Raw genomic sequence first — 15,173 nt, forward strand, 5'->3', positions numbered from 1 at the left:
ACAAGCTTATTTCTGCTGTAAAGTTGGACATTTTAACATTAGGCTCTATGGGGATTGTTTTGCTTTTGGAGCCCACCTAGAGTGGCCATTTAGGGAACTGCAGTTTTTGGCACACAATTGAGGGTTTTTATACTTACTGGCATGAACCTGCATGTGGCAGGATGAACAGCAGAGCAGAGGACTGGTTCCGTCCTCTCCAATGTGATAGTTGGTGGGCGGAGGCTCAGTGTTGCCTGCACCAACGCTGAAGCACATCTCTGGGACCAGGGGACGCGTCAGGCGGGGAAAGGAGCCATGCTGGGTGTCATTTACAACAAAACTGTCTTTGTGTGGCTGGAATGGCCAGAGGAAAGAAGATAATACCGTTAGCGGATTGTATCCATGTCAGCCTTCACAATGGTGATGAATGGAGAGAGGATGGGGTTATTGTTGTAATTTGTAGTTCTGAGAGTTAACTATACAGTTACGGTCTTCCCACTACTACAGTTACACCTAAACTGCTACTACTCACACTACGGACTTCACTAAGGCCACAAACCTGCTCAACGGAACAACTACTACTTCAAAAATCCCGACCATCATTCCTTCACTGACACATATGTGCTTTAGTTGCAGTGTGTGGCTGTACCTTTGTGTAGGGACAGAAGAGTGAACAGATAGCGCAGTGTGGCTGGAGTGCTGCCACTGCAGCATTGAAGGCCTTCTCTGCCAGGAAGTTGGGCGAGTGATTCTGCCACAGGTGCTCCTGTTTCTTCATGTCACTGTCCAGTGGCATGGGGGACGACAGCTCTGTGGGTAAAAAAATAAATAACAAATACACAAATGATTTGCTGCTTCAAAAGAAGACGTCTACAATATGAAGTAAGTGGTGCACACTGAAGAGATGTTGGAAGATTCATAATTGGTAATTATTTTATTTTTGTCTGAAATGCATGTGAAGCATTTTTGGAAAAGCGCAAGGATGTTTTTTTTTTTTAGAACGGAGCCCTTGCCAAGAGACACAAATTCTGTTCTGTTCCAGACAATAACACCACCACTTCAGATATAATTGGCTGATGAACACAAATAGCACAGGCATCAACAACTCGCTGTTGTGGGTCTGGAATCAATGTTGCAGTGAAGCCCCCTGAAGCTACTGATCCAGACAGTTTGTTAAACCTGGACAGAAGGCGGGAAGAACTCTTTATAAGCTTGCCATTTAACTCTTTATGTTCTTCCCCCACCAGCCCTCTCTTCCCCCTTGTTCCCTATCCACCCTTCTGAAGGACATGCACCGAGTCAGGTCCCCCGTCGCGGACATAAAGTGACTTTGAAAGCAGGTAATTGGAAGTCATGATCCCCGGATCAATAACTGTCCGTCAGAAAATGAAAAGAAAAAGACAGAAGGGAGGGGAGGGAAACGAGGCCTTGATTTCATTATCCCCACAGGGAGCTTTGGTCCCGTTTGTTTTTCCTTTCTCCAGATCAATAATCAAAACAAAAATGGTGTCTTCTTCATTTTAAGTACCTTGATGGAGAGGACACCGAGTGGGATGAATAATTAAGGGGACAGAGGAATGACGTCAGATGAATAATAGTCAGTGTCAGAGGGAAGGAAGGCATGGGAGAGCTAGAACCAGGACTGGGGGGGAAGAGACTCCAGTAAAATGAGATGTTTTCTAAAAGGGAATCTTGTACTCGGATACACCAACGTTGTTATTCACAGGGACCGCCAATAACAACATCAAATTTAAGTTTCTTGTAGTTGCTCAAAAGAAAAACGTTACATACAAATGATACAGATCTTAAAATATAAATATATTTACAATAAAATACACTCACGGTTAAACAAATGAGCAATGACAAACACACACCTTTGTCGCTGGTCGGGTCTTGTTTGAGGATGGACAGAGGGGAGCGCATGGTCGGCTTGCTGAGGGGGTGACGGCGACTCTTCACCTTGGAGAAGGATGCCTGATAAAACAAAAAGATTGTTTCATACCGTCGTATTTTTACATTTCTTGTCTGTGCTTTTAACTTTGCAATATACAGCAGTAAACACCAATTTCAAATTATAAAATTTAATTAAATTTTAATATATTAAAAAGCTGTAATTCATGTGTTGTTTTGCTGTGGGCAAGTACTTTGTACAAATGCATCATTAGTACAGCTGTAACTTTTTTTTGTTACATAACAATATCACATAAATCAGTAGATTCTTTTTGTGGATTTAATTTGTGTATATTTTGCAGTGCTATCAATTAACCTACTTTAACTGAAACTGTGTCAGAAAACTAAAACTTAGAGGTTCAACTCTACTACTTTAGATCAGCCAGCTAAATATTTGTGCAGTAAAATACCAACAACTGTGACTTGAGATTAATAAAGGTTTGCTGCCCTGTTGGATACTAAGAACTTGTTACAACTCGGGGACAAATCGAATCAACTTAAAGCAGAACAATCTAACATGGGTGGCACTCACATCCAGCTTGTTGTCTGCTGGGAGATCACTCTCCCCTTCCTCTGGTGTACCGACCATGGAGTTCTTTGAAGTCTTGATGCTGGATGTAGCAAACTGCTCAAATGCTTCCTCAAACCCAGTGATAGCGTTGTGGATAATTGACATCTTCTTCGACTTTTTCTGCTTCTTTTTCTCTGTGTCCTCAGTCAGGTTCTGTGGTTTGGCCTCGGGTTCTTGGCAAAAAAAACAACAAGAACTTTAGAAATGTAGTGATGGCTGTTGTGGCAACTAGAAAACCTGTTGCGACTATTTAAGGTGCGATGAATAGCAATTTAATACTCCAAAGGATTATTTATTGCTTGCAAAAGCCTCCATGTACGCCTGGGGAAGACGCACATGAGACTGAAGAGAAACGGGTTACATTGCAGCTTATAGTTGAATGTCATTATTATTGAAGTGCAAGCTTATCAACAAGGTCAGAACACTCCCGCTCCCCCTTTCAAATAACATTTATTTTTACAATTAACAGTTGAAATGATGAAGGCACCTGTACATGGCAAGGTAGTACAACATTTAAACCATTAACCCCTTAAGATTTCACACTCCTCTTTGCTCCTATGAGAGCAAGGCTTCATTCTTAGGTTATACTTCATTATGTTTTGGCAGCACATGAGTACTTAACACAACAACTCCCCTCGGAGCAGTGAGGGCTCATGAAAAAACTTTGAGGAGGCTGAAAAGGTGATTGACAGCATGAGGTACTGAGATTATTAATGGGGTGGGGATTGAGCTGAGACGGGATGAATTTGGAATATTCCATCTGGAATGATTTTGATAGACTTGAGTTATCCACATTTCATAGTGCAGCTGCAGAAAGTTTAAGAGATCACATCCACGTTAATCTAGTGACATGTTCTGGAATAACACCTCATAACTTCCTGTTTCGTGTGTTTACTCAAACAAACAATCTCTTACTGCTTATATCGTCCTCACCCTCTACAGCTGGATTCTCTGCGACTTTGGCAGCAGCTTCGGCAGCCTCCTGCTCCTCACGCTCCATGGCCTCCAGGGTCATCATGGCCTCCTTGGCTAGACGCTCCTCTCTCTCCTGCCTCCGTTGGGCCTCACGCTCCTCCACCTGACGTTGGTACTCGGCAGCATTTAACTCAATGCCTTCCTGGGCCAGCACCTTCACCTCCTCCAGCTTTAAACGACGGACTTGCTTCATCTTCTGCATGGCCCTGGAGTGAAACACGATGACCGTTAAATTATTAAATTTGGATCAAAACCTTCCCTCCATGTTGCCAGCACCCAGAGCTCCCCGCGTATTTGCCATTTGGCTTTATGGCTGTTGTTCAAACTACAAATTGTACGTCAGCATTTATTTTTGTTTGAACAGCCCTAGAGCCGGCAAAAGTCCACCAGATGACTTTTGATGGCAATTGTGCGGGTAGCTCTGGGTGTTGTTGTTCATTTGCATATACTACCCACATTGTAATGATACAAAGCCGGTTAAAAAATTGCCAAAGTCCTCCTTCAAGACAATATATATATAGTGTGACCTCTCACCTTCTCAGGACATTTGCTCTGTGGTTTACACGCTGCTCCCTCCAGCGCTCTAGCTCGGGGCTGCTGAGCCCAGTGGCCTTAAGGTGGTCCAACACCGCGGTGTCTTTGCCCTGCTTCCACATCTCGTAGCGATCCGGCTGCAAGCAGCGCACAAACACGTCCATGGAGATCTTCACCATGTCTTTACGACAGGTGCACTGGAGAAAAACAAGCAGAGAAGGAAGAGATGCCTGTATGTTAAGACTGGAGAATAGCTGCAAGCAAACAAGCCTACTCCTCTACAGGGAATACTGGTGTTTGTCTACAGATGGAGCAGGTGCTACACATATTACAATATTACTGACGAAGAATCCCAAACAAAAGAATGGAAGGGGGTGGTGAAAAGCGCATCACTGCAGAAATTCCACTTGACAGAGAGATTGTTCTTGAACTGAAATTTGATGCATTTACATAAAGAATATGTCATGTTTTATAATTAATGCATCATTGGATCTATTTGTATGACGAGTGTGCTATGCACTCTGCCAAGAAGGTGTGTTTATACTCCCCGCTGAAGAGGTTTTACTCTTTGCAATGAACAAGTAAACATTATGAATATGCTCCAGTTCTGCATTTGAAACATTATGTATGCAAATCGCATTAATTATGATACACCTGACATAACTTGATTTCATCCTAATTATATCCCAGAATGGAGGGAGCTACAATAGCAAGGTTAAATTTATGCAGCCAGTGAATAGGGTTGACAGCCGTATTTGCTAATGACAGTGATTTTTTTTTATCATATTATACATATTACTGCAGTGTGGAGTGAGAAGGGCATTTTGTGCATGAACAAGTAAAAAGAGTCAGGGTCCGAGCCTAGCACAACAGCTGTATAAAGATAAAGACGGTTAGTACAAACCAAAAGTGGCGACTGTTTTAGTCTTTAGGTTTAGCTCTATTGAGCATCGAAACAATGACATGCGCCGAGTTTGTTGTGCTGCATCTGGTGACCGGTGAAAGCTGATTGGGGCAAGATGAAAGACAGAAAGTGGGCTGAAAAGGTTTGAATAATACATCACTATAATCTCTGTCTCTGTAAGGCCATAAGTGTACAGTGTAGAGTGGCCAATAATTGGTGTCCCATGGGGATGTAAATGTGCATCAGGCTAAAAGATGGTAGTGAGTAAAATGGCAGCTAATAAGACTTTGGTCAATGTGGTACTGTGTAGATGGTAATTTTGGCCATGTGCAGATAGTTCAGGTGTAAATGAGCGCTATCTGTGTGAGATAGCCGTATCCTATCAACACCTCAAGGTGCCTCCACAAACCTTAATAATGGCATTATGCATCAATGAATCATTCTGCTGAGTAGAGAAGGGAGGAGCTGTAAAAATGAAACCACAGTGCCGAACAGAATGCAAGGTAAAGCAGAGAAAAGTTTGGGAACGAAGGAAACAAAAGGAAGGAGATGAAAACAAACAAAGACGGGTGAGGACAGAGACGAAAATATTTCCTTTTGTGTTTTGCTTGCTGCTAAAAACCTGGCCCTATTATTTTATGAGCTGTACTGAGAGCCTTATGTTCAATTACTGGAAACACGGCGACTCAGCCTCCCCAGCAAAACAATATCCAGCCTACATCTCATCTAGACACCACTTGACAGACGGAAACATAAAAACAGGGTGCGGAGTGGAAGGTGTTTGAGCAGAAAGTGGGAGGGCAGAAGGGGGGCGAGTGAGCATGAGTGCAGCTGATTGCTACCATCACGAAACCTTTAGCAAAAACATCGACATGCCATGAAAACTACAAATGCAAAAAGAACACAAAATAAGTGTTGCTCCAACACTGATTGTACTTGGCAAAATGTGCTATTATCATTTGTAAAAGGATATAAAGGCTCATTTTATTTTTATGAAACTATTAAGAGGTTATGGAGATTGTTGCCATCCTCAAGGGCCAAGACGAGTTACACTTTATTATCTTGTAAAAACTTAATTAGAGGAGGGAAACAGATTTGGAGATGCACAAGATGTGGGAAAACAAAAACTGGCCCCGAGGCAGCCGGTCAATGAGCCCTGAAGTATACTGGGGCTCCTAATGAAGCTAAATCGTTGGAGTCACAGAAGACCTCGAGCCTGGGGACTCGATGAATTAGTGGACACATCGGATGTGCCAAGCACTAATAACAAAACAGGCGTGTATTCTGACCCGCCTGACCCGGCCAACAGTGACTGGGAAAATATAATTATTCAAAAGACTTGATAATTGCTTTGATCCCGCTGTGACTGATGAGGACAGAAATAACTGATGATGATCTAAGAAACAAGAAGTATTGGTGAGGGGATTTAAAATGCAGAACACACTGAACAGCAGTCCTTTATACCTTCCAACGGCTCATGCTGTTAAAACCTACTGTGCAATGAGACAAAAGCATATCTGCAGCTTAAGTTGCCTGTTTCTGTTCAACGAATGTTTCTACGGTTTAAATACTGACTAAATTGCACAAATTTTGTCCCTCATTTATCTCCTAATAAACACCCCCATTCACCAGCAGCTGCTTAACATGCTGAATAGAAAGGGGGAGATAAAATAAACTGTAAGCTATGTAGAAATGTTAATTAATGCGTGGTGTATGGCTGTCACAACTGTAGACTGCAACTGGGTGCATAGCAAACAGTAGAACTAGCACTGCATTGCTGCATCCATAGAGTTTATGTTTTCTCTTGTAAATTTCAGCAATATTTCTACTGTGATGGAACAGCATCCACTAATCTCACTGTGTGTCTCCGTCATTGATTACAATATGGCTGCCCTCTATTGGCAGTGAATGGTGGCAGGGTACACTGGGTATTACACGGCTCGCCTTGAAACTGAAGTCGCCAATAATCATCTTTTTATGGTCGTTACCAAATATAAAAACCTAGTTTGCTCAAGAGATATTGAAAATGTTTTCTTTTCCGTTTTTGTCCGTGGCTCTCTGCAGCGTTTCCTACAATAACAATCATGCTTTATTATCTGTTTGCAGTGAGCCGACCACACATCTAAAATAATGCATTGAGTTGATTGGTAATCATGTTGATTGGTAATCGTGGACATAGGTTACACATAAACCAAGTCTAATACAAATTCTGTATGTCTAGTCACAACATGTCTGGGTTGGCCCAAACAAGACAAGTCTGCAAACAATTTTTCTTTTTTAAAAGACAGAGTGGGTCCTCAGCAATTCACTTTTAGGATGAAAAAGTGATGCGATTTAGTTCGGGGAACCGAGAGGATGATTTCTGCTCCTCTCGCAGACAGAAAAATCACAGCGGAAGCCTGAGGGAACAGCAGCAAAGTGTGACAAAGCACCACACCAACGGAGAGAGGCTTTCATTGAGAGAACTACGGACCAGAACACAGAAACTGATAACATTCAGCAACATAATGGTGCTGCAGACATAACTGTTTTCAGAAATAATCTGTAAGGTTATTTTTCCATCTTCAGTGGGCTCAATGCTGAGCTGTTTGCTAACAAACTTGTACAGTTAAATATGTAACTCAGTGTGGCTACTAGTGCAGCTACTTCCTGCTTTAAGTGATTTTCCTGTTTATTCCAAACCAACTAGTTTAAATGTTTACCTGCATTTCTTTCTAAGCACATGGTGGCACAGATCAAGATGGGCTAAACTTCTGAGTTTTTGTCCCTGGCATCTAATGTGAATGTGATTTTCTGTGCATGGATATTGATGCCTGGTACATTGTTGTTCCGATTTGGTATAAGCTGATCCCTACAAAAGTCGACTAAAGTCAATAGCCTGTTTGAAGTTATTTGAGTGAGATGCTGAACCCCTGTGATACTTTATAAAAAGGCTTATACCTAATCGAATGCATATTCAGGAAGGTTGAGGAGAAGGTTAATTAAGACTGCAATGTCGGAAATAATAGAAGTATAAGTAGATGCACACACAGCTTGCGCGGGTTGCTGACAGTGGGCCTGCTTTGACCGCAAGTGTGTGTTCGCTTGGTAATTCAGACAGATGGGTCAGCAGTTGGGGAGTCTGTATTTAAGAAGACTGACATGAAGCATGCCCGAGCTCACTCTCTCTCTTTGTGTGCTGGCAGCCCCCAAACAGTGACAAATTCAATCTCGAGCCCCATCGTTCACTGTCCCGTTTGGCGCCGACAGAATAAAAGGCTCAGTGGGGAGAGGACGGAAGGGGGAGGGGAGACAAGCCAAACGAGTTAACAGATGACTGTTTGAGCTTAAGAGAGAGGGGGAGGATTGGGGGAGTTAGAAAGACCAAGAGAGATACGAGAGACTTCATTGTTGCCAAGCAAGTGGCTGGCAGAGGCCAGCTATATAAAACCCAATTTCTCACTGAAAATGCACTACAATTATTTGTAGGACTCCATGTACGACTACATTACTTAAAGCCAACCTTTGTAACATTCAGACAGGTCAATGCTAAAACAAAGAACAAACGGTTGCACGTTCTGAGTGTATTGAATTGACCGAGGCTGCATTATATTGCTTTGAAGAAGAAGTTCATGGTCTAACATGAGGGCTGAGTTGTATTTAAAGTTGTATTCAAAAACTTGGCTTCCAAGAGCTTAAAAACAGGTGGTACAATTTATGTGTTCAGGACCTGCAGGCATTTGGAATAAAATATCAAAGACTTCAGTCAATAAATTTACATTTTCTCCAGACCAATACACTATCTAGATGCATCTGTAGCTCTAACTTTACTCTTGACAACTGAAACCGTGGCCAAAAAAAGCCACTTGAAGTCGCCGAGTTAGCGGGAGTTTGGAAAGGCCTTAAGCTAACGAGCACATACAGGAGGGTCACAGTGCTGATTGATTTTTTTGTATGTAAGGAGAAAGGCTCGGTTGGTGGCCAAAAAATCCAAATGGTTTAAGAAAATCTCATTTCTTAAAGGGCCCACTTATTAAAGAGATGAATTCATTTTTGACAGTGAAGAGGCATCGAGCCTTCCTTCTTTCTCAATTATTCATGAGTGAGGGAGTCTGAATGGATTTAAGGTTTTGCTTGAGGACACGCACAACGACTGCAGTTGGGACTGAATTTAAGCAGCACTGGTTATGGGACAATCTCCGTGCTACCACACCGCCCCAAGAGAATGAAATAGTCTGTGGGCAAGACGAAGAGAAAAAGGTGGACGGGCAGAAAGAGCCAAGCCAAGTTCTCCTTCATATTCCTCTGACTACGTGTGTCGTGCGCACTGACGATTTGTCGACTTGGATTAGCGGTGCAGAGTGGACCACTCTTTTGTATTACGCTGAGACAAGTGTAGCGCGGATGCTCCCTGGAGCACTGGGCTGGATAGAGGGAAGACTGCTGGAGCCTGGACTAGTGGTTCTTAAATTATAAGGGGCCACATGGGTAAAGTAGGAAGGCGAAAATGAGAAAGGAGGAAGAAGGGACAGACATGTAGTTCTGTAAACTGTCACGTCATGAATCCGACATGCAGCCAAGTAGAGAGAAAGCAAAGGAAAAGCGACTCACACCCATATATGTGAACACTCACACGTGAGGAAAGAGAGGGGGACGTGAACAAGAACATTTAGAGGAATGTATCGAAAGGAGACAAGGAGGAAGGTTCTTCCAGAGGGCATTGGATACGGGCTCCCGTCTATAACCGGCCCATGCCCTGTCAATTTCATGCTCAGCAGCCCACGGGCAAGGAGGCAGCTTGCGTCAATGCAGGAATGCGGGGGTACGGTTAGTGTCGGTAACAGATGGTGTGAAGCAGAGAGGCACACGCAGCTTTTATATTTCGATACGATCTATTACTTCATCCCTTCAGAGAACCAAACAGCCAAAGCAAGAAGGCTGTAAAGTTGCTGCTGAATTATACATCGGATCAAACCTGTTCAAGTGCAGTGTCTGCGTTTGCCCGCGGGGCGTTTGTGTGATGATGACGACATTGGTGGAGATTTAGGTGGAGGTTTCCAGGAACCACAAATGTACAATTTCACATAACTTCTGAGATTGATTTGTTAATTGTCCAGCTTTCACTATGTGGAATGTATCACTATTACCTCTTTTACAGTTACACTGACTTTCAATGATACAGGACTGAAGAAAAACGCAGATCTGTCCGTCTTATCTTACCTGGGTAGCCATTTTGCCATAGTCGACCCAGCGAAGGGTGGCAAAGTTTGTGGACTCTGCGCAGTTGAAGCCATGGTTGAAGCCAGCATGGTAGCCGTAGGGAAAGGTGACCATAAACTCTCCTTCATTCTGAGTTATCTGTTCATACAGCGAGAAAAACAGAACAAGACTTACAAATCTTAACATGTTACGACTATTTTTAAAAACAAAAACACTTTGTTTAAAAGACAACACTTGTTTCTAAAGTTTTCATCCAGTTTTTATAAATATCGTCATTTCTTGATATTCTTTATTGGACTTTTTATTTTGTTGAGGCGTTCTTCAGTAGCAATGATCATATGAAAACCTCAAACACAGAAAACTTTAGTTTTGTTTAAATCACTTATTTCAATAACTGTGTTGACTCAGTGTTTCCCATTAGACTATGGCAGCCCGTCAAAGTCTGATTTGTCTCGCAGTTTAATAGTTTAACAGTTTAATAATGAACCGAAAATATTTTTACACGTCTCAACAGATGGGCTGGCTGGCCCTCTCCTGGCACACTGTAGTGGTGCGCAGCGACTGGCTATAGTTCAGGGGGTAAAGTGGTTCGCTGCTCTGGCCATGTCAGCGTTACAGTCCTCCCCCGGACTGCTGCTTTGCTAGGGGGCCCTCAACTTAGTCGCTCCCTGCGAGGAGTGCAATGATTCCCTCTGAGATGTTATGGAGTAGACGTATAAAGTTACGTAGTATAGAAATATTCAAGTAAAGTATGAGTACCTTAAAAGTATACTTAAGTACAGTACCTGCGTAGCCTCAATGTACAGTATCAGTATCACTTCATTATGTGTTTGCCACTATGCAGGTGAATGCTATTTTGCTATTTTCCATTTATTTTCTTCCAGTCACCCGGGGCCGGGTCGCCGGGGCAGCAGGCTTATAAAACAGTCCTCCTGGGGAACCCAGAGCCCCTTCCAGGCCAAATGAACCCCTTTTGCTTTAATCTTATTAATGAAGCATCGTTTCCGATGAACACATGTAATACTTGCAGCTGTGACTCCAAGTTTTCCGTCAATTAAGGTATTATCTGATCTTTTTCTAAAACATATTCTATTATCACTCATGAGTCTAACAACCGCAGCAACTTTTCTCTAAGCTTTTCTGACTTGCGAGCAAAATTAATTCAGCCTAACATGACTGCTGCTCCAAGGGTTGAGTGTCTTCCCATGAGCTCAGAGTTATTCTGAGAATGTTTAAAAATGTGAAGACAAGTTAAGCATATTCTTTTTTTTTTTTTTTTTTACGTGTTGCCCCAAAACTTAAGCCCTATATGTCTGGTTGTGGATCGCAACTTCTTTGTGAAGTCTGGATCCAGGCATTCAAGCGACACATCAAGCCAGACAAGGTGACAGGCATGCGGGGAGAAACGGGGGTAGAGGCTGAGAGTCAGAGACAAACTTCCTCAACTAAAGGCAGTGGTTCAGATATCAAACATCCCTTTTTACTTCTGCAAAAACGCAAGAAGACGGTTTTATTTTTACACATGAATCGAGAGTACTGTAGGTGTGTAACGAGTAACATGTTCGCCGTGATAATGACGTCCTGAGGGGGGAGTGAAAAGATAACTGGGGTTGGGGGGGGGAGGGGCCTCTGCGACAGTGGAGAACTTTGTATGCCGGCTCTGTGCCACTTTTTTTTTCTTTTTCCTCAATCTTCTATTAGTTTTTGCGTTGTGAAGATGTATATTGCCTACAGAATAGAACAAAAACAAAAAGAATGACAATCAATTTCCTACGAGAGACACGACCGAAGATCACTTCTCCTACTGTATCAATAGTGCAGCCTGCAGCAGTTGTGGTGTTTGCATCAAAGCTGAGCCACTAACCTCCTGTGTGCCCACTCCTTCTTATGCAAGACCCACAAATGTTATCAGGCAGCAAGCAGTCAGGCATACATAACTTAACTTCCTCTTTCAAACATGATATATTTGAAGCTTCTTTATTATTTCAATAGCAATGCCTTCGCCACGTCTTGACACGACTGAGTATGTATGTGTGTGTATGTATGTGTGTGTGTGTGTGTGTGTGTGTGTGTGTGTGTGGGGATGTTGATGTGAAGGTCTTTGCCTTTGTAGCAGAGTGGGTACAGTATATAACCCCAACGTCCCGGGTCTGACTCCAGCTTTGGGACCTCTGATGCATGTCATACTCCTCTTGGCCAAAAATGTTTTTGAAATGCATGTATTGTTAAAGCAATGAGAATTATGCTGTGGCCTACGCACTGCTACGGATTTTATACCATAGAAATATTTATGCAATCACTTGACATACATTTATTAGAGTCCCTGTGACCGGGGTATAACAGCTTTCTTTGTTGGAGTGTTAAGCTAAACACTTGAGTTAGCAGACGAGAGAGTACGGAGAATGTTGAATGATGGTGCGCAAGTGGCTCTAACTTTAAGCATGCATCGTGAATGTCCTTCACTACTGGCTGAAGTAAAGATGCAGAAGCTTCTAACAGTAACACAGAGATTGTTCTCTTGTACTCAGACCAACATGAACACTATTTTCTCAAAGAGATCTAAAAAGAAATGTCCTTTTATGTCATGCAACATGGACCAGTCGGCACTCACCCTGTCAAAGGGAATGCCATATTTCTTCAGGATTGAGGGAGATAACAGCGTCATCTTGTGGCGAAGGAAGGCGTCGCAGCCTTGGGAGCTGCCAGGGAAGAAGCCTGCAGGGGGGGTGACAGCGAACATGGAATATTTAACGTATTTCACCAAAAATCCAGATAAAAAAACAAATTATTTGATAAACCCATGAAAAGCTATATAAATACCAGGAGGCTCTACGACAACAAACTGAACGTAGCCATATGTGCTGTGTACCTGTCTTTCTTTCCATCATATACTGATACAAATTCCTGTATTGATCACCAGCAAATAGTGATTGCCTGCTTCAAATCAAAGTAAACAACTTAGCCGTGTCTGAATGGCGGCGAGGTGCATCACTGTGTGTTCTGGCGGTTCCGTTAGCTGTTAGCAATTAGTCAAACACACCGTCTACCGTCGTAGATGCACTCAGTTGTGTTTTCACTAGCGGCCTGCAGAGTCACACACTCAGTCACAGAAACACGGACTCACAGTCTCAGTCACTCTCAGTCACAGAAACACAGACTCGCAGTCACTCTGTCACACACACACACACACACATTGCATGATCCTCCTCCTTGCAGAGATTATAATAAGGATCGTGGTTTTGAAATGTTCAGCAATTTCAAGGTGATCGGTTAAGAGCTGACACTAATGCAGCAGTTGGTCCTGAAAGCCTTTGATTATCTGAATCATTTCCCGGTCCCACAATCACCCCATGTTACGATGCCCATCCCTGTGGTAGGTGTTGCAACAATTGCAAACATTATCACTCACTGCTCCACTCTGATCAATGATTTTCTCGGAAAAAAAATGATTATGCCAGTAATTCTGCTTTCAAAAGCTAGAAAACACCAATATTCTGCTTAAAATGTGGTTCCCGGTGTAGCATTCAAGAGAGGACTGTCCACCATTATTAAATGTGTGAATGGGGAAACAATCAGCAGTGCTCCCACAATATTTGCACCTCACTCTGATGCTGAAACTGCAGCCCAGTAGTTTTATGATCATCGGACCTTCAGACCGTCAACCTTTAGGCTACAACTTGGATTCAAAACATGTATATGCACAATACAAAAAAAGATAATACTTGTAAAAAACATGTGCAAAAGACAGATGACCTGTGTGTCACTTAAAGGCAAAATCACGAAACATCTGTTCACATGCTGTAGAATCAGCAATCAGATTTGTAAGCTACAAATGGTTATTTGGTGGTTGTTTTCATATATGTATTGGATGTTTTATGTATTTTGATTCAAAAGGTTTCTTATGTTTCTAACTGAAGATATTAGAACACTTTTTAGTAATAGGATGCTGCTTTAAGGAAGGTTTTTAGCAGTTTTGGAAGAGGGCTTAGTTGGCAGGTAAATATTTAAAGAATGCCAGATAAGCTTTGCCAATTAGGCTAAAAAGATTTCTGCAGCAGAAATGTAGCAATGTTTCCAATATTATTTTTAATCCCACAACCTGGAAAAGGAAATCCGGTTTCCCCTCGACATGGGCGTGAATTACTCTATTGCTCAAAGTGTGGAATAACGATGCATTAATGCATTGTTTGTGTGCCTCCAGGTTGCATCTCTGCTGGATTACATTTGGGCACAAAAAGACTACTGCACAAAACTGGGACTGGGTTCTGTCACTTTCAAAAAAATCTTTGTCCCATTCGGCACAGCCATAAAAAACAACATTTGTCTAAAGATTTACTTTGCAATGGCAGGCAATTGTGTGCATAGATATTGCGCTGTTAATTCTACGACGCGGCAGCACTAACACGATTGGAAGACAGAGGCTACCAATTGTCTTTATAGTCGAACATGAGAGAACCAGAACACCGCCACTATTTCGTAAAGATGGGGTGGTAGCAGCCGGGGCTGGGAGAACACGACGGAGGGGAAGTGAGTAAGGAGCTGCTGCAGGAGAAGCAGTGGCTCCCCACAGCAACAAGCAGAGACAGCATATTTGAATATTTCCTTTCAATGTGTATATTAATAAAGATAGAAATAAGTTTAGGCAGCTAATATTTCTGGTGCCGACTAGTGAGGGTAGAAATGTTTTATCGACGAGTCGACTAATCACGTACGTCCCCCTAACGAGGGATGCACCACTACAATACCAATACCGGGCCACCAGTCAGTATCGGGACTGAACGGGCTGGATTGGTGATTCCCCAATAACACCACCAACTTTGAGATCATAATATACTCCTCTGACATATTGGGTTTTCAAAGCCACAACTCTGTCTAATAAAAGGCTCACTTCAGCTCTTGGAGACAGAGACTCTGCCTCAGCATAATCAAAAGAAAGAAATTCTCCTCCATCGCTCACTCTCCCGCTCTTTACAGTCTGTGCCCGCCAGTGCCTCAAAGGGGGGGTCCATCCAAGCCTCCACCCAGTTAAAGTTTAATGTGACTGACAGTATAATCGGCACC

The 15,173-nt window shown here is 42.7% G+C and overlaps 1 protein-coding gene across 4 annotated transcripts in view; it reads right to left on the bottom strand.

Annotated features, from left to right (window-relative positions):
• kdm4b (lysine (K)-specific demethylase 4B) overlaps positions 1-15,173 on the bottom strand; it is a 44,316-nt gene that overhangs the window by 14,435 nt on the left and 14,708 nt on the right. For all 4 annotated transcript variants that reach the window (XR_012953113.1, XM_076088154.1, XM_076088153.1 and 1 more), the window contains exons 7-14: positions 12,724-12,827; positions 10,113-10,250; positions 4,010-4,206; positions 3,434-3,681; positions 2,462-2,673; positions 1,854-1,953; positions 629-789; positions 138-333 (exon numbers count right to left, since the gene is read on the bottom strand). Coding sequence is in view for 3 of the 4 variants with exons in the window: in XM_076088154.1 (XP_075944269.1) it covers positions 138-333; positions 629-789; positions 1,854-1,953; positions 2,462-2,673; positions 3,434-3,681; positions 4,010-4,206; positions 10,113-10,250; positions 12,724-12,827 (1,356 nt within the window). In the remaining variant the exon portion in view is untranslated. The remainder of the gene's footprint in view (positions 1-137; positions 334-628; positions 790-1,853; positions 1,954-2,461; positions 2,674-3,433; positions 3,682-4,009; positions 4,207-10,112; positions 10,251-12,723; positions 12,828-15,173) is intronic.

The sequence above is a fragment of the Anarhichas minor genome, unplaced genomic scaffold, assembly GCF_050575085.1.
Source record: "Anarhichas minor isolate MPS153535 unplaced genomic scaffold, ASM5057508v1 ptg000010l, whole genome shotgun sequence".
In the NCBI taxonomy this organism is placed as follows: domain Eukaryota; kingdom Metazoa; phylum Chordata; class Actinopteri; order Perciformes; family Anarhichadidae; genus Anarhichas; species Anarhichas minor.